The 18,171-nt window shown below is 40.6% G+C and overlaps 2 protein-coding genes across 9 annotated transcripts in view; both read right to left on the reverse strand.

Moving 5' to 3' along the window:
• Positions 1 to 6,175, reverse strand: part of HEATR5A (HEAT repeat containing 5A) — a 70,121-nt gene extending 63,946 nt beyond the window's left edge. For 5 of the 7 annotated variants that reach the window (XM_030948857.1, XM_030948856.1, XM_030948854.1 and 2 more), the window contains exon 1: positions 552 to 920. The gene's annotated coding sequence lies outside the window, so the exon portion shown is untranslated. The other 2 variants (XM_030948853.1, XM_030948852.1) reach the window with 2 other exon arrangements.
• Positions 6,176 to 9,657: 3,482 nt separating this feature from the next.
• Positions 9,658 to 17,823, reverse strand: DTD2 (D-aminoacyl-tRNA deacylase 2). 2 transcript variants are annotated; one of them, XM_030949870.1, is made up of 3 exons: positions 17,700 to 17,823; positions 11,958 to 12,027; positions 9,658 to 10,004 (listed from the first exon to the last, which is right to left on the reverse strand). In XM_030949870.1, the coding sequence occupies exons 1-3, from the start codon at positions 17,805 to 17,807 to the stop codon at positions 9,679 to 9,681; spliced, it is 504 nt and encodes a 167-aa protein (XP_030805730.1). In that variant the 5' UTR covers positions 17,808 to 17,823; the 3' UTR covers positions 9,658 to 9,678. The 2 variants fall into 2 exon arrangements, with proteins under 2 accessions (XP_030805730.1, XP_030805731.1); XM_030949871.1 differs by having other exon boundaries at positions 9,664 to 10,004; positions 17,742 to 17,818.
• Between the last annotated feature and the right edge of the window lie 348 nt (positions 17,824 to 18,171).

Here is an 18,171-nt window from a genome sequence, read left to right on the forward strand (position 1 = left end):
TTTCCAGATATCAGAATGTCCAATATTCTTAATTACCAAGCTTTATAAGAAAATATAAAGCCAGAGCCCAAAATAATGGAACATCGGTTCAAGCGAATGCCAACCCCCTGCCGGAGCCTCAGGATCCGTACCCGCGCACAGGGCAAAGAGCCCCGCTCGCTCGCCCACCCGGGCCCGGCGGCACGGCCGCTCGGCCGCCGCTCCCCGTGACACCCGGGCGGCGCCCGCCTGGCCGCCCCTCTCCCTTCCCTTCCCTCCCTTCCCTTTCCTTCTCTCCCGGGGCTGAGAGCTGCCCCGCAGCCCCGGGGAACGGGACGAGGCGGCACGGGCTGGGCTGGGCTGCAGGAGCCCGGGAGCCGCCCGGCCGGCGCCTTTAGGGCTGCCTGTGCGTGTGATACCCACCGACCCACCCGGTGGCTCCGGGGGTGATCCAGCACTTTTCGGGCGCAGGCCTCGGGCAAGCGCAGCCCCGCAGGACTCCCAGCTGCGCTCGGCCCTGCTGCCCCTTTACACAGCCCCTGCTGCCCCCGGCCTCCCGCAGCCCGCGGTACCTGCCGGCCGCAGCGCTCCCGCGCCGCTCTGCCGGCTCGGCCCCGTCCGTCCGTCCGTCCGTCCGTCCGTCCGTCCGCCCTCCTCCAGCGCGGGGGGCGGCGGGTCCTGCGCCCGAGCTGCCGCCGCTGCCGCCGCCCGCCGGCGGGGAGGGGGGAGGAAAGGGAGGAGGAGGAGGAGTATGAGGGCGACTCCGGTGCTCAGGACTGTGCAATCGGGCCCGGAGCCATCGAGCGCCCGCGGCGGCAGGGAGGAGGCGGGAGCGGCCCGGGGCGAGGGGTGGCGGTGCCGGAGGGGACAGAGTCACCGCCCCAGGGCGAGGTGTCGCGGTGCCGGAGGGGACAGAGTCGCCGCCCCGGGGCGCTCCGAGGCTCCGCAGCGCCGGAGGGGACAGAGTCGCCGCCCCGGGGCGCTCCGAGGCTCCGCCGCCTCCAGGCGATGAGCGGCTCTGCGCTAGGGGGGCGCAGCCGGGGGCTCCCGGTCCGTGTTGCCCCACCAGAAACAGCAACAAAAGATCCCTCCTGGTGGTGGTTTGTGAAGGGAGTTCAGCTGGCACTGCTGGAATTTGTACCTGGCTGCGATTAGTGTCTGCCATGGCTTCTGATTTCCACCCCGCCCCTCAGGCATCCACGTCCGTACTTCCCTGGGAGGGCCCCTGGGCGCTGCACAGGACAGTACCGTCATCACGCCCTTTATATTGAGCGTTCGTCGAATCCAACGTTTGCCGAAGTTGTTACTCCTGGCTTTCATCAGTGTAAGCTGTGATCCCAAATCGATATGGAATCCCAAGTCAAGGAGGAATTCTGTGTCTTTCAGACAAGGTCGGCTCAAACTCCTCCGGGAATTTCACCTCGTTTCTCCTACTGCATAGGTGGTGCAGCTGGAGGACATTGCTTTGTCACTGGGAATTACTTCCACCCTTACAAATTTTCATTAGTGAACTCACTGGTCATGAGAAAATATCCATTGGAGGGATTTTCTTTAATGTATTCTGTGATCAGTTTAAATTCTATCTTAACAAGAGGAAAGTATGTCTCTCAATCATTTTTTAGTTTTAAAATAAACAAACAATAATTTTACAGTAGTTTTCTAGCTGATGCCCAGCCATCTTTGGAATCCAGGTCCCAGAATTCTCTCCATAAGCCTGTGTTTTCTGGGACTGTCTTCTTTTAACTTGTGCAAACAGAATCTCAGAATCATTAAGAGTGGAAAAGACCTGTAAGATTAAGTCCAATCTTTGACTGACCACCACAATGCAAACTAAACCATAGCACGAAGTACCATGTCCAGACATTTCTTGAACACTCCAGTGATGGTGACCCAACCTCCTCTCTGAGCAGTCCATTCCAATCTTTAATGACCCTTTCCATAAAGAAATTCTTCCTGGTGTCCAACCTGAACCTCCCCTGGCACAGCTTGAGGCTGTGTCCTCTTGTGCTATCACTGGCTGCCGGGGAGAAGAGGCTGACCCTCACCTGGCTCCAGCCTCCCTCCAGGCAGCTGTGGAGAGGGAGCTGTTGTGGTGAGGGAATAATGCCTGGGACACAAAACCATAGGAGCAGAAATTGTGTCTAAACCTTGCATAAGCTTGTACATTCGACTTAACATAGGTTCATACATAAAAGTTTACATGCAGGGGATTCTCTGTGAGCATCTGTACTCAGTTATGCAGATGATACTGCTGAGAAATATTTCAAAGAGCACATGCAGGGCTGCCTGATTACATTGTGCTGTAGATGCCATGAGCACCAGGCTGCCTTACCATATATGGACACTGGTTTCATTTTTACTAAACTGACTGTGATAAAAAACATGAGCACTGATGCAAAGACCTTTTAAAAAATTCTGGCAATGGATGTGGTAATGAAGAATATGCTTCACACCTGAAGCAGGAAATTATTTACATATTATGTTTCACAGAAATCAACTCCACAAACTTGTACTGATGTAAAGGTGTTTTTCAAAAATCACATACATTCCCAGGAAAGAATTATCTGGTAAGTTAACTTCATTTTGATCAGGAGCTGAATTGCTGTTACTAATACAGTGATTTGCAATTCACTTGTGAGACAGGTCTGCTGAACAATTTATAGTCAAAGACTGTTACGTGATTACTTTTTCCATGAGGAACTCCAGAAAAACAAGAGCTCTCTGACAGTCCTGAGGTACCAGAAACTCCTGTCAATATTTGTGAAGGATTGATCATGTTTAACTCAGAAACAAATAAACAACTCCAAATCTAGAATAATTTTTGGAAGATTATTGCTGTTTTTATCATTATTACACCTATTATTCACTCTGTTATGGTAGCAGGCAGAGACCCACTCAAAATTAGTATCTTATAATGCTGAGTGTTACATGAACACAGGGCAAGACAAAACATCATTCATTAAGAAGGAAAGACTTGCTCAGTTTTTCCAAAGAATTATCTTGCCCAGCCCCCCAGGACACATGATATCAGATCTAAGTAATGCTTTGTTAATGCTGAACTGATATGAATCAATTGGAATAACAAGGCATATTGATGCAGGATGCTCCTTCCATCTCTGGGTACATCAGCTTTAGGGTTGCTTTGTGCCAGCAGTGCTTACGTAAGAGTCTGTCTTCATTGGATTTATAGCTAATCTTGATTTTTACCGTTATTTTTCCCTGAATTGGTCAACAGGCTGTTAACTATGCACTGGTTCAAATTAGCATCTACTTTAGCAGTTATGCATGCTATTTTTATTTTTCCCATTTTCAATCTGAAATTTTAAAAAAATGTTGTGCAAATTTATTGTAATTTGTTCTAAAACAGAAAAAATAGGACAATTAGATGCATTCGCCAAGTATTAATTCAATTTTCCCTTTCCCCATTAGTCCTGACTGTGCTTCAATAACAAGTTACTTAAGAAAATAAGCAACTGGCAAAAATTTGAAATGCTCAAACCTACTGATCAGTCTTCTCATTAGTCTATTTTGGTAAAGTGGGTTGACTGATTTAGAGCATGAGTCAGTTCTGCCATACAAATTCCAGACATAGTAGAATATCTATACAGTCACATATGCCTCTGAGCTAAATATTTGCATTCTTTCAGCTTTATAATCCTCAGTGACTCTAGAGGAAGAAAAAAGAATGTATGCCTTTGAATTCAGTGGGACTGTCCACACATGAGTAAGAATCACAGGGCTAGGGGCCTGATTTGAATCAAATGTTACATCACCAAATAATTACATAGCAAACAAAACCAAATTCCATTATATTTTAAAATCATTAAGAAGGGATATCTTTGTATTAATTATAAGATTAACAATTTAGTTTTACTTTCTGGAGGCATGTAGAACCCAATACATTTTGGCCTGTCCTAACTTTTGCAATGCTTTAGGTACCAATATTGCTTTTTTTACAAACTGAATGTCAAAAATAATGTATATTTTTATGCTACAGTACTGCTTAGGCTTCTTTTTATTCCCAACACAGTTCCTTTTTGTACTATCACAAAATGCAAGGCCTGAGTTCCTGCCAAGCAATTACACAGTCCTGCTGTTATTTTAAATCCTAAAATGCAAATAAAACTATTATGCAGGCCTAGATAATGTTAGATAAAACTACCAAAATGGAAGGGGAAAATAAGAAAGTTAGATCTAGGGATGGATTGCCAGCTAAATACGAAGGCCTCCCAAAAACCTTTTACATTCAACATTAATCCAAAACTTTCATCAAAACAGTCTCTTTTCTAATGGAACACATCTAAATAGCATTAAGCTCCTTTCTTGCACATTTTAAACACATACTGATGTAATAGGGAATCTATTATGGCACTTACACCAGTAAATATAATTAAGGTGAATGGAAAGCAATGTTAAATTCAGAGTAATGAGATACAGATGAACTAGAGCAGCGAGATAAGAATGCCATTTATTCGCACTCCCATGCTGTCTGGATCACTCCTATTTTAGAAATACTATGAGGTGTTATTTGTACTAATACCACACTGTGCATTGAGGTACTCAAAGTGCTCTGTGAACATTAGCTTAAGTCACATTTGTGAGGCAGAGGCTAAAGTAGGAGGTAGTGAAAGGCAACTTCCTGTAGCTCCAACAAAGGTGAAGAGAGGTAAAAGCATACTGCCTTCTAATGGAAAAAGAGGATCAGAGATGATGTTTTACTTTTAGTGAAAGGGGGAAAACCCAGTGGTTTTAAACCTCTTTCCCCCCGTTTTGACTCTTTCTTTCAGATCACAGATGGAAAAAGTAGAGCAGAAAATTGCTTTGCCCAAAGCCACACACTGGCAGTAATTGAACTAGAAGACAGCATTGGTTCAAATGGAAAATGTGCAATACATTCATAGTATTTGGGCTATTCTAACTGATGTTTCTTTCTCTTGTCCACATACACCATTTACTTTTCAGCTGTAATTGCATGGCACTTCTCGTAACAGAATCTTCTGGGAATCTCAGATGATTCCCAAGTTCTGAGTTGCTTTCAAGAAGCTTCAAGAAATGAAGAAGGAATAAATAAGAAATACCAAATTCATCAAGTTTTGGGTGCTGTTTCCACAAGTAAAATATTAAGGAGGAAGCTCTGCTTTCTGTTCTTGTCCAGCAATTGTGACTCTGATGTTTAGAATAAAGCAGCTGGTGGATCTCCCAGACAACCTAGTCCTGTCCCACTGTGCTGTGCAATACATTAGACAGTGATGGTCATTGTTTTGTTCCATGTATGGTCTTAAGGATCAAGACACTGAAAACAAAAATAGATAGCCATTTATTAGATGATAATTGAGATGCAAAGAATTTAAGAAATGAAGTCAGTCACAACAGAGTTTTGTGGCAGACCTCAGGTAATGAATGCCTGTGCATTTGTGGAGACCCACTGTAGCCCTCTCTGGCATACTGCTACTCCAGCTTCCAAAGAGAAACAATGTGTTTGAAGGAGTCCATAGAGAAGACAGGAAAAGAAACTAAAAGCAAAAAATAACGGAAGCTTAAAAGAGTCATCCCTCTGTCTCCAAAAAAGCTGTTTTTATACCAGAGGTGAGACAGAGGTCCAGCAGATCATACTTTTAAATCCAAGTAGATGTGAAACTTTGTTCTTGAAGAGGAGCTAAAGAGCAGTTGTTGCATTGAGTCACAATGAAGAATTTTTGTGGAGCTTTTGTGGTAAATGAGATCAGACATCACAGATGCATTAAAAGACCTGGTGAAAAGCACCACAAAGGCTGGCTGATATCCAGCAGCCCATCAAGTGGCTGCCATTTCAACATGGGGAAGCAACTGTCTGCAGAAACTGTTATGTGCAAAATCTTGTTACAGGCAAAAAGAAATCCACTCTATGTTTAAGAGTCACACCAAATTTATTTTAATTGAAACCGTAGCAATTTAATAAAATAATGATTATCAGTCCAAATATAATTATTGCAGAAAAAAACAAAGGAAATAAAAATAAAGAAACTGTACAGAAGGTGTCAGTAATAATAATATGGTAAAAATTGTTATGCATACACTATTTAGTAACTACACTCACCCCTCTTCCTGGTGTCATTCTTGACCTTTCACCTCCTTGTGGTTCCACCTTGTAGAGGGAGCACAGTGGATCATCAGCATCTGGAGTTCTGTGCCTGCAGGAGTATAATGTTGATGTTTATGATTTCTTTTTTCTCTTCTTTTTTTTTGGCAATATCTCTCACTTGGGGTTCTTTTTATACATTTCCTAATAAAGTTTTACTCCTTGCTTTTCTTTAATGGCCTGCAACTATGTATTTTTCTTTTTGTTAATCTTAAGTGGTTTGATTTTGTTTATCTCATATACTCTTTCTTTGTTTTATCCCTAAGAATAGTTTTGCCCAGCTCCAGGTTTGTATTTCTTCATCTGACCATTGACAAGTTGTTTATAGTCTTGAAGTGTCCAGTGCCACCCTGTGCCCCATCTCTTACTATCCCATGCCTCTACTTTACACTGCACTTGGTGTCTTCACTTCTCAAAGTTCCTGCTGGTTTAATAGGTCTATATTTCTGTATCCTGTAACACCCTGTTAGAGTCTTACATACATAATTCTACACAGAATAAATACTAATTATTAGTATCTATATAACAACTGTGGTTACACATAAAAGTAAAACAAATTAGCCATAGCCTCCTGTCCTTAGAAAAAAAATTGTTACAGCCAAATCAAATAAAACCAAAGAGAAGCCTGAGGAGAGTTCCTGTGATAAGCATCCATCCTGAGCTCTTGGAACACTTGGGACAAGGCCTGTGGACTGTCACTGGCAGTAGCAATACAGTTGCAAGTATTACAGGGCTACGAGCTGTTTATTAATTTCCAATTCTGGATTAATATTTGTATGTTGTAAATTCATACGTTGCATAATCTATGTAGCAGCAGAGGTAAAAATTTCCAGAAGGGGCATGGAAAGGAAGCAGGAATACTGCTGACTAGCATGGGAATTTCCAGAAGGGGCATGGGAAGGAAGCAGGAATACTGCTGACTAGAAAACAGCCCCTGAACTCATTAGTGAGTGTTTATGAGCCCAGTTCATAGTCCACACATGCTCAGCTTCAACACAGTGGGTGTGTGCACTGCAAACAAGGTCACAAAAACCTGATATTGCAAATTCCTGCCTGGCAGTTGAATTGGAGACATAACAGCATAAGGACAACTCCTCACTTTATAGGTTATTTCAAGGAAGTGGGGAATATTAAGCATCTTCTAATGGGCATTCTCTAAGTATAGAAAGACATTCTCCAATTATAGAACAGGATAATTATATGAGGTTTTGTCTAGTCATATTGCAAAAACCATTTAAAGCAGAGTCAGGTCATCTGTTTAAAGCATATATTCATGGTTGAAGGGAATAAGCACTTGGCTTAGAAAAAGTAATTTTAATCAATTTTTTTATCAGTAGGGTCCAGCATGTTATTCAGAAATGGCTTCCTTCAGTAAATGGATTGTGAATCAATAGTAGATATAAATAAAGCAGTACAAAGGGAACAGCATTCAACAAGCTGCCAATTCCTGGAGCAGAGGATGGCAGAAATCAGTATTCCAAGATGGATACACAAATAAATCAGAAATGGGCAGATAATACATAAATATCCACCTTTTTACAAAAATTCCAGAGTTCTGTCTGGCCCTAAGAACCACTGAAATGTACATTCGTTTTTATCTGCTTTATATGACAGACTGCTATGAGATAGAGTTTGAAGTCTTTTTTTCACTAAACATTTTCAAGCTTATCCTTCTTAGAAATCTTAGAGTTCTTTAAATATAATTAATTGCCAGGCTGCCAAAGATCTTTCTGGAGACAGGAGGTAAATTAAAAGCTGCAGACTTTGTATTATGCCTCAAAGAATCAATTCTTGAGATACACTAAATACCCACAATTCCTGTAAGGTCTGTGAAAAGTGGCATTACTCAGTAGTTTTTAGGATTTGACCTCCAACAGAAAAAGGAATTACAATGTTTTTTCAAGCACACAGATCATAATGAATTTGTATTAGTTATTTGCATCAGGACAATATTATTTAAATCTTGCTAGTAGGAACTTTGAACATGACTCATACTATGACTATCATAACTGTTAATTATTAATGAATAAATATGTCATTTGGGTCCTAATAGCTAATATTTCCAGGCCATTTGTGTAAATGGTTGTTTTCAACTGTGACAATGTCAGTTGCCAGGAATTCAATATTTCTATTTATTTCATAATTATTAACCATATATTATGCTAACCTGAAAAAAAAATCATTACTCTCTTATCAAAACTGTAAGTTACTTATCTGTTAAAAAATGTGATTCTCATGGCATAGTTTGAGCCTACAGATTATACATTCAATGTTTTGTACAAAATGAAGATAAGGACAGAGTATTTGTAACTACTGGCCTACAATTTAGAATTGTGCAAGCTGCCATCCTCACTAACCATAAGGTTTTATATTTCTTCCAGAGTAATTTTTTATTCAAATGGCAATTCTGGATAATTGCTGCAAACCATATAAATGTCTGATATCACTTTGAACCCTTCTGAACCATAATGCTGCATTAAAAAGAGAAACTTGATTCACAGGATGAACACATTTGTATCAGTTTTGAATTTGCCACATTTTAATATAACAGTTCTGTTCTTACTGCCTTTCTAGACTGAATTTCCCATGATATCTTCTTAGCACCATCTGTTAATAATGTTTATAACAGAACTGCATAGGGGGTCAGCTGGGAAGGGAGCCCCAAATGTACCAACACTGCCTATAAAAGGAAAGCTAGTCTCTGCCTAGCAGCTTCAATGGACAAAAAGCTGGAAGGAAGCAATGGGGGCAGAGGGAACAATGAAATGGCAACATACATTGTACCATCTTTACTTTTGTTTTCATTTGAATGTTTCTGTTCTTTTCCTGAGGCTCTGTTATGAAAGAATTGAGTAGACAGCAAGACCACAGTAACAAGGACATAGACCAAGCTATAGCAGGCAGCCTATCAAAACACATCAGAGATTTCAGAATGCAAACTTCAAGCAAGCAATTCAGTGATACTGCTGGTTTTTAGATGTGCCTCACTTATTCTTCCCTGCAAAGCCCATGATCAGTCCTGTACTGCCTTAAGTCTACCACCCTCACACACTCCAGTTGAGGGGGATGGACTTTCTTATTTAGTACTTACTCTCTAAGAGGCTAAAATTCCTCTTAGTGGAATTTGTTTTCAGTATATCAGTTAGTTAGAAAGCATTGTCATTTTATGGATAGAAAACATAAAGGTAAAAATTGATGTAAGTACATATAAGGTATTCTTTTCTATCTATAAACTACTTCTTCAAGCTATACATGTAATACTTTTTTCCTTATTTTTTAGTAAAAAATGATTGCATTATCCCATTTTTGTTGATAAACATTTTGAATTATTGCATCAATATTAACAACTATTTTAATCACACCTCAGATGCATATGAGCAAAAAACACATACTCATTATAGCAAAGGAGTCTCAGGCATCCTCCTATTCAATGGGATTGGCAAAACCAGTACAGATGAGTGAAAGTCTTTTTTAAACTATCTCCCAAGGCAATCAAGCACTTTAATGCTTAGGAGAAAAAAAACCCAAACCAAAACAAACAAAAGACATCAGTACTGTATTTGGGATACAATTTATTTTTTTCAAAATTCAATCAGGTGAGTGTAAGGTCCATTTGTATCCAGTTTTAACACCTGCCTGTTTCCATATGTGCCATGCTTGACAAGAACACCGGCTTCCAAGCATTTGGCATTGGTAGCCAGTTCTTTTTCACACAGAGCCACAAACTGAGAATAAAGTTCCAACCCTTTTTCTTTTTCAATGTTTGCATGGTACTGCATCCTTCTTCCCTTTGGTTTACCACCTAGGGTAGCTTGTGGTATGATGAGTACGTCGCCTGGTAAATCAAGAACAGAGACAAACTCGCCGTTTTCATTTTCACTTAATTTAACATTCAACAGTGTATCGACTGCAAATAAAAATAAAGTAAGAGTTAGTATTGCTAAAGTGAATTGAACAGGACACTATAAACAAGAGCCAACAAATATTTTGACAAACCACTGAGTAAAAGAAAGTCTTTATTAATGAACTGAAACATGGACAATCAATAAATACTTAACCAACTAATATGTCTGAGTATTGTGAGGAATGTGAAGGATATTAATATTATATGTCGAAAGTTCTAGTTTTGGGGGAAGTGATTGGCTATCTAAAATCCTAAAGTTGATTCTAGTTGGACACCCCCAAAAGAACCCAGGATGCAATTAGTGAGCCTTCCTTAATTGCTTGATACTCAAATAGGCAGCATTTGCACAACACTCCACAATGTAGGACACACCATCCTCAGTGCACTTTGGAGAGTGTTTTGCCCTGACTCTCTTTTCATTCTGGTAGCAGCAGTTTGCAGCAGGACCCAGCACTGATCTGAGCTGAATGCACAGCTCCATGGTTCGGTCTCAAGTAGAGCAAGCGTCCTTCAGTGCTCCACTCGGAGACATGCAGCTACCAGTTTGTCGCTTGAGACAGGAGGTGGGCAGGAAAGTCAGATGCAATTTGGCTTATAAGCCAGAGCACAGAAACTTGCAAATAAATCAATGCATTTACTAACTTTAGATTTTCTGGTGTTTCTGTAACAAATCAAATCATTACCCAACTCTGTAAAAGCTGGGAGGATACTAGTCATGCCTCCAAACCCTAAACATAAATGTTTAATGTTGTTAGAAGCAAAAACAGCTGAGTTGTGATTCAGGAACCAAACCCACACACTTAAACAGATTCAAAATATATTTAGGAAACAATATTCTCTAACGGAGGCACTCAAGAAGGATGGTCCTAGATGAATCTCCTGACAGGAAACAGAACTTTCTTTTTCTGGCCTGTTTTAGCTGCCTCAGAGCTGAAAATATAATTATTCTCAAGCAACATTCTCATGGAACTCTCACTAGCACAAAATAAATTTTTATATCATAAATATTTAGCATTACAAAAGGACTGTAGGAGTTGCTCTCGGCATTTTTAATAACACCTGTACTTGTGCACTGTTGGTCTTGGCCAGCAGTCTGAAATAGACTGAAATAGTGAAATATTGTTACACAGTCTTTAGCCAAATCACTAGTATCAGCCAGCCACAGAAAAGGGGCACTTTTATCTGGAATATGCATCATCACAGAATTTCCATGATGAAATTCTGCATCATCACAGAATTTCCATCAGTGCTACTGATGGAGGAAAGGAGGGAGAAGGAATGACATAAAAGTAAAAAAAAAAAAACCAAAAAAAACCAAAACAGAACCAAAAAAAAAATCAAGCCAAAACAGCACTGGGTAAAGACAGAAATTGCTACTATTTGACCTTATCCACAGCATCTTCTCTGCTTTAATGCAAATGTTAAAGTGCATGTGGAGAAGAAGACAAGAATTCCAGACATTGCTGTTATTGCTTCTGAACCAGAAAACTGCACATGCTAACAGTGGATGTTACCACCGAAGTGACATGGGAAAGGCCCTGTTTCATTATCCACACAACTCCCTCTACCGGCTATGATTTGAAATATCCTGCACATACAGTGAGATCAGTGGTAAAACACTTATCAAATCAAGCCATGAACTATCTGAAATTCAGTTCTGTCCTGGACTGAACTTATTGCCCCATACATGTAATGTGTTAAACAGCAGGTGCAGCATTTTCTTTGTTTGCCAGAACGTTATCAGGGGAATTTGTTTTTTAGGCGGTCATGAACAGACAGACAAAGAAACAAGAAACTGTCAAAAGAAACAAGACAGACCAAACTGTTCTTTCAGCCAGGTAACTGAGTTAGAATAATGCCATTTCATGGCTTACCCAAATGGCTGCTACCTTCTCTGCCTCAACTGCTTTTCTTCCTTTTCAAACAATACAATAATGTATATGGATGATATCATACCAATTTTTGGGACAAGATCCTCATCAGCACCTTTGAAGAAGCATATGTAGATAACAAGCCCTCTCTGGATCTACAAAAGATTACAGAAAACTATGTCAATGTTTCTCATTATCTACGATGCATGCTTATCATTAAAACAGAATCAAAAATGACAAAACCACGTAACAAAGAGTAGTTTTAGTTATTTAGTACATCTTCAGACATTGACTTTACACACCACACTGTGGAAGATAAGATATATACTCATTATCTGCAAAATGCTTCTACATACAATTAAGACAATTTATTAGCTCCATGTGAAGCCAAATTTAGTTGGAATGCATACTGTAAAGTACTAATATAGACAGGTGACAAGATGAATTAGTATAGTTAAATCCAGCGTAAGAAATTATTTAAGCTTTTTTCCCATCAAATGTACAGCTAAATCAATTTTCAGTATGAACTATGATATTATTTCCAATTACAAAACATGAAAAACACCACAGGACTTGTCGAAGAATGGAATTTTATTTTGATGTTGAAAGTAATCTAGTACAATATAATTCTGAAAAAACCATGGAGTCTGTTAATTAAATATTTAAATATGATGACCAACAACTGTGAAGTTGTTCAGAATATTATAAAGTTGTTCAAAATACTATTTATAAGCCTGGGTAAAATCTAACTGGCAAAATGGAACTTTTCAGCTGACTGGTATAAAGCAAAGGATATGCCACATCTTTAGCATTCAGAGCAACTACCTGTAAGAACTATGTATTTGAGGGAAGAATTAGGCCTCTACTGAGGAGAAAGCACAAGAAAACTCCTGTGTAGCTTTTCTGCTCACTTGTTTAGTCCATAAGGAATGTACGTGCACCAGCCGCGCTTTATTAAGCCAGACTGATAGGCAGTGCAGCCAGCAGCACCCATGTCTCATGCACAAGTGTACCTGCATGGCTTAACTTCTCTGGGAAAAATCCCACAGCATTCACAGGCTGACAGGATCCACAGACAGTGTATAAGGAAACCTTCCCACTGCCTTGTCAAGAATAAGTATCTTTTTAATTTTGTTTGAGGAAACAGAAATGTCAACTTGTGAAACACCAATGAAGAGATGTTAAATAGATTGGCACAGGAAGGAGTTATTAATACCAATGCTATCAAAGCAAAAGGATAGAAAATGTAAGTAGTTTATAAAAAATACTTAGCAAAAAAATTTCCTCTATTTGTTTTTTCCCCAAATGTAAAAGGTTTTTGGTGAAGAAATCTTAGCTATACACATGAGAATTTTGTCCCTTTGTTATTGCAGAGATTAAACAAAATGCTCAAGGCAATGACTGAGAAAAGCTATGCCTTCTCAACTATTTTTCTAGTGACTAACTTCTGAAAAAAGAGAACGCTCTTTCTAGCCAAAATGTCACATGCTGAGAACTTTCAAAAGCTTTAAATGGCTTCTTTCAAAACACTTTTTTGTTACAGTCTCACAGCAGTAACAATATTCTGCAAGCAGCTCATTTTAAAGACACAAAAAAGTATGTAAAGTGACCCCTGTAAGTCATAAGACCTCTGCCCTTATTTGATGTTTGTTTTTGAATAAACTATTTATCACAAGATGAGACACACATTGAAGAAAATTAGAGGGACAGGAGGTTAAATGAGAGAAGAATTATTCAGAGACAAGTTAAAGCTGATAGAGGATGCTTCTATTTATACTGCATGTTTATGGTCTTCTAGAACACTTTACAACCATGATAAAGTTGAAAGCTATGCAACTATTTTTAAGCTGAAACTTAGGGTTTCAACTATGACTGAAAACTGTGGTTCAACATGTACAGCCATGTTTCAACCCCTGGTTAAGTCCTACTTTATTCTTTAGTTTTCTTAATTGAATAGAAGATGGGAAATTAAATGCAATACAAGACCAAACCTAACAATAACATGTGTCAGTCTGACCTTATACCAGTCTTCCAAGTGTCCTAAGACTTGTGCTTGTTGTCAATGTAATGTGTAAACTTTTTGAACCAAAGCAAAACCATTGCTACAGCTCTTCTGTAACCTACCAAAGCCTAGCTGACTGCTCCTCAGACCTCCATTTAATGCACAAAAATTCGAGCAAAATAACACAAATAAGAATATCATAAATTCAACATGCTGGTGTGTAAACAGCCACTGCAAGGGACCTATTCAGTGACCAGAGAGGAAAGCTGTGTTCTATGTGGATCTACTGTGAGCAGTAAAATGCCTACATAAATAAAGCAGCAAAGCAAGATACTGTGCAACACTGGCATTTATTATACAGTGTCTTAAGTAATTATCAGGTCAGGCAACCTGCGAACCAGGTCATGAAGGGCTGACGCACCCAGCCCCAAAGCCATATAGACAGCCTTAGCAACACTGCATCCAAATGCTGCTTTTTAGCTCTTTTGCAGGAAAAGACAAATAACTGACTCCTTTCCCACCCTCCTTACCAAATGCATTGATCTGTATTTTTCAGGATTTCATTAGCAAAACTGAAATATATTCTGCAAAATATTATCTCTACTTTTTACTAATTTTTCCTCAAAGAAAATGCAATGGATAATAAAATTCAAAATACTTTTCAATTCTTAGAAAGTCAGTTTGTGAAACTACCTTACATAAATTATTCTGTGACATTTCCATTTCAAGTTCAGATTTACTACCCTCTGGGAAGATTTCTTCATATTTCTTATACTCAGTGCAGCAGAGAGATGACATCATCTGCCACAGGTCACAGAACAAGTCTGTGCCTGGTATTTTGCACCCCTTTTTGCCATAGTAACCAGAAAAGAAGTCAAAGGAAATGTGAAAAAAGCATGTATTTTATGATTGGCTTTTCGCAAATATTAAAATGAATATTATATGCATTGTGTTAGAAAGTAATGCTTATTAATTCTCTTAAGTACTATGTTAAATATAGTTTTAAGTTATAAAAATTGTTAAAATAGAAACTATGCTATGTAAGATGCTTTGTTTAAAAGAAAAGACCTGCAGCGAGATAGCAGCCACAGGACACCTAAATCTTCCGGAGAAAAAGAATTTATGGCCCTCTTATCAGAAGAAACTAACTCCTTCCTGCCTCGAAGGCGCTGTTAGGATTTGGAGGAAGAAGTTGACGATGACCAGACAGAATCCTGTATTTGAATGGAATTTATGCATCATGTATGAAGTGTATGAATATGCAACAGGCTATTGCTTTTAAGGGATAATCCTTTGTTAACGGGTGTCCTTTTTTCGGGCTTGTGATGCCCACAAAAAAGGTACCCGGATGTCCGTAACTCTTTGTTTTTATTGTCTCATATTGTCCTAATTCAATTTGTCCAAATTGTTATTACTCTAATTGTGTTACTTTTTTTTTAGCCATTTTATTACTATTAAACTATTAAAAATTTTAAAAACAAGTAATTGGCGTTTTTCACAGGAAATAAGATAAGGAAAAGACAGTTTTCCTTGCATGAAGTGTAGGCACTTATACTTTTCAGCTGAATATTCATTTTATGTTTCTTTTCTCCCAGGGTTATGAAATACACCAAACCTTACCTTGTTTCAGCCCTACCTTTACAATAATTCCTTTTTTCTTCCTATTTTGCTGTATACCTAAACCTTTTATGCAGGGTATAAAATCAAAATTCCCCATAAACAAGACATCCTGTGTGCAGTAACCCTCAACAGGCCAAAAAACTCAATCATGAAAACACAGTGAAGGCAGAGATTCATGTATAAAGTACACTCCTAACCTTTCTGAAGATAAGGAACATCTGCTCTGAAGTTCCTAAAGTACCTACAGGGGTCTCTTATAGCTCAGAAGCTTTGAACACCTACAATATATGCCACTTACAGTATCCTAGAAATGTCTCAAGGTGAGGTCCTACTTTTAATTTAATTGGTCATAGAACATCAGAAACACACTGGTTGATGTAAATAATAGTTGATGATGTCTGTACTTTTTCACTTTTTTGGTTTTGTATTGACATGCAAAAACAGGGAGTAAAATTACCCTACCAGAAAATGTCAGCAGCAAAATTTTCTTACAATAACCTCTAAAGTAGTCATACTAGAGAAAAAAACCCAAAAAACTTCCAATTGGCTTTTTTTTTTGCATGGTGACTAGTTCTTGTTAAAACAGACTTCTCTTAAAAAGCCCTATGTACCCGGGAAAGATTTCCAAGTACCCATCTCAAATATTAGTAAGGTTCACATCTGAAAAATATCTGCTGGAGACCACCCAAATCTCTTTCAGACTCCTTTAGTGATATCTATTACTTCCCTAGTGATTTTACAAATTAGGGAGATAAGCTACATAACCTCCTTGCAGCAAAATTAATCATATCTCTCAACCACAATACCTTTTAAAATAGTTTAAAGTACCTTTTAAAATAGTTTAAAAGAAAGACAGCAAAATTACATTTCTGGTCTTCTTTACTAGATCTACAATTACTTCTGTGATTAGCAAGCCAGAAATAGATTATTTCTCCTATAGTTAATTTACACGTGGCTAAGTGAATTTTATTGTAATTAACCTTATACTGAGAGGCTAACAATGCAGCATACACAGACACACTACATCTGTGAAACACAGTATCTGTGAAACACAGTATCTGTGAGACCACACCTATTTCCTCCCAGTAAAACATTCTGGCTTCCCAGACCATACTGCAGAAAATAGTTCTGCTGGATCCACCCGCCCCTTCTGAACAAAGAGAGAAATGTTTTAAGGCTAATGTGAAAGGCAAAGAGTGTACTCTTTTCCGATGTGCTGAATGAACGCACAAACCCTTTAACCATGCTAGAGCTTTTACTTTTTAAAATTTATGGAAGTGACAGTATAAAGCCCCTTCTGTTGTAATAGTCTTTAAAAAGGACAAAAGACAAAACAATAAAAACCCATGGGCTAAATAGTTGCCAATGGCAGAAATGAGTTATTCTAGCGTAGGTAACTCACAAGCAATGACAACTACAGCAGGTCAGTGCATTCCAAAGGGCAGCCTTCGTGCTTTGGTAAAGAGCCCTGGGCTGCATGCACAGCACATCAACCAAAGAGCCTGCAGACCTACCTACCTCCCCCAGCAGAAGACTGTGGAAGGAAAATACAATGTTTTCCCTAACGTGCGTGGTGGTCTACATGCTAAATTTCATTTTTAGTTAGTGTTCTGGAAAAAAATAAACAAACCAAACAACATCAGAACTACTGCTGCCACAGTCCCATAGCCCTACCTGGCCTTTCTTCTCCAAGTTAACACTATCTCACAACAAACTAAAGCTGACACCACCAGCGAAGGTTGTAGTGTTTCTGTGAGTGTATTTCAGAAAAGAAGGAACAACGCAGTTAGAAGGGAAGTGTGTGGTCGTGGAGCAGTCATGCTCCTGAAGAGAATTCTGCCTGTGGAGGACTCTGTGGAGCACACGGAGAGAGAAGGAGCAGCAGAGAGAAAGCGCTACGCGCCTCCTGCTGCTTGTCCCTTTGCCAAAGGGGCCGACTGCAACATTTGCTGATAACTGGGGGCCGAGGCGAGCGCTCTGCAGTGGAAACGAGACGAGGCTGGACCACGGCCCGAAGCGCAGCCCAGCCCGGAGAAGGAGCAGAGGCCGTTCCCCTCAGGTGTCCGAACGCCCAGCCCACCCTGTCGCCGCCGCCGCACGGGCGCAGGGCCCGGAGCGCTTTCCCGCCGGCCGCCCCGCTCGGCCCCGCTCCGCGGAGGGAAGGCGCGATGCCGGCGGCGGGGGGCGGCCCGCGGCCCACGTTACCTCCACCCACTGCGCCTCGGAGCCGCTCTCGGGCGGCCGCACCTGCAGGCGGGCGGAGACGCTCTGCTGCAGCAGGGCCCGGGCCCGCGCCGGCCGCGCCGCCGCCATGGCGAGCCGGCAGCGCTGAAGGCGGGGCCGGTCACGCCTTTCCGGCACCGGCACCGGCACCGGCACCGGCACCGGCACCGGCACCGGCACCGGCACCGGCACCGGCACCGGCTGGGGCCTGCGGGTCACGGGCGGCGGGGAGCGTGAGCAAGACCTTGTGTGGATGGATAAACGGGGCTTATGATCCGCCCTCCCTGTGGAGGCGGCTGAATACAAGCTTTGGAACAGAATTAAACAATTCCTACAGCTCTACTTACCGATGTCCCAATAGCTAGCAGGAATCGGGCTTTGGTTTCTTGTTTTGAAGAGAAATGAATGATCTCCTTGTCTTCTGCTGGGGGAATGTTACATGCTTGTGATAAGA

This window comes from Camarhynchus parvulus, chromosome 5, assembly GCF_901933205.1.
Source record: "Camarhynchus parvulus chromosome 5, STF_HiC, whole genome shotgun sequence".
Lineage (NCBI taxonomy): Eukaryota > Metazoa > Chordata > Aves > Passeriformes > Thraupidae > Camarhynchus > Camarhynchus parvulus.

Coding starts and splice junctions, on each gene's coding strand:
- DTD2 (XM_030949870.1), bottom strand. CDS start 17,807: ATGGCGGCGGCGCGGCCGGCGCGGGCCCGGGCCCTGCTGCAGCAGAGC. Junction 12,028..17,699: donor CCGAGGCGCAGTGGGTGGAG/GTAACGTGGGCC, acceptor AATCTTTTGTAG/ATCCAGAGAGGGCTTGTTAT. Junction 10,005..11,957: donor GGATCTTGTCCCAAAAATTG/GTATGATATCAT, acceptor TTTTATTTGCAG/TCGATACACTGTTGAATGTT.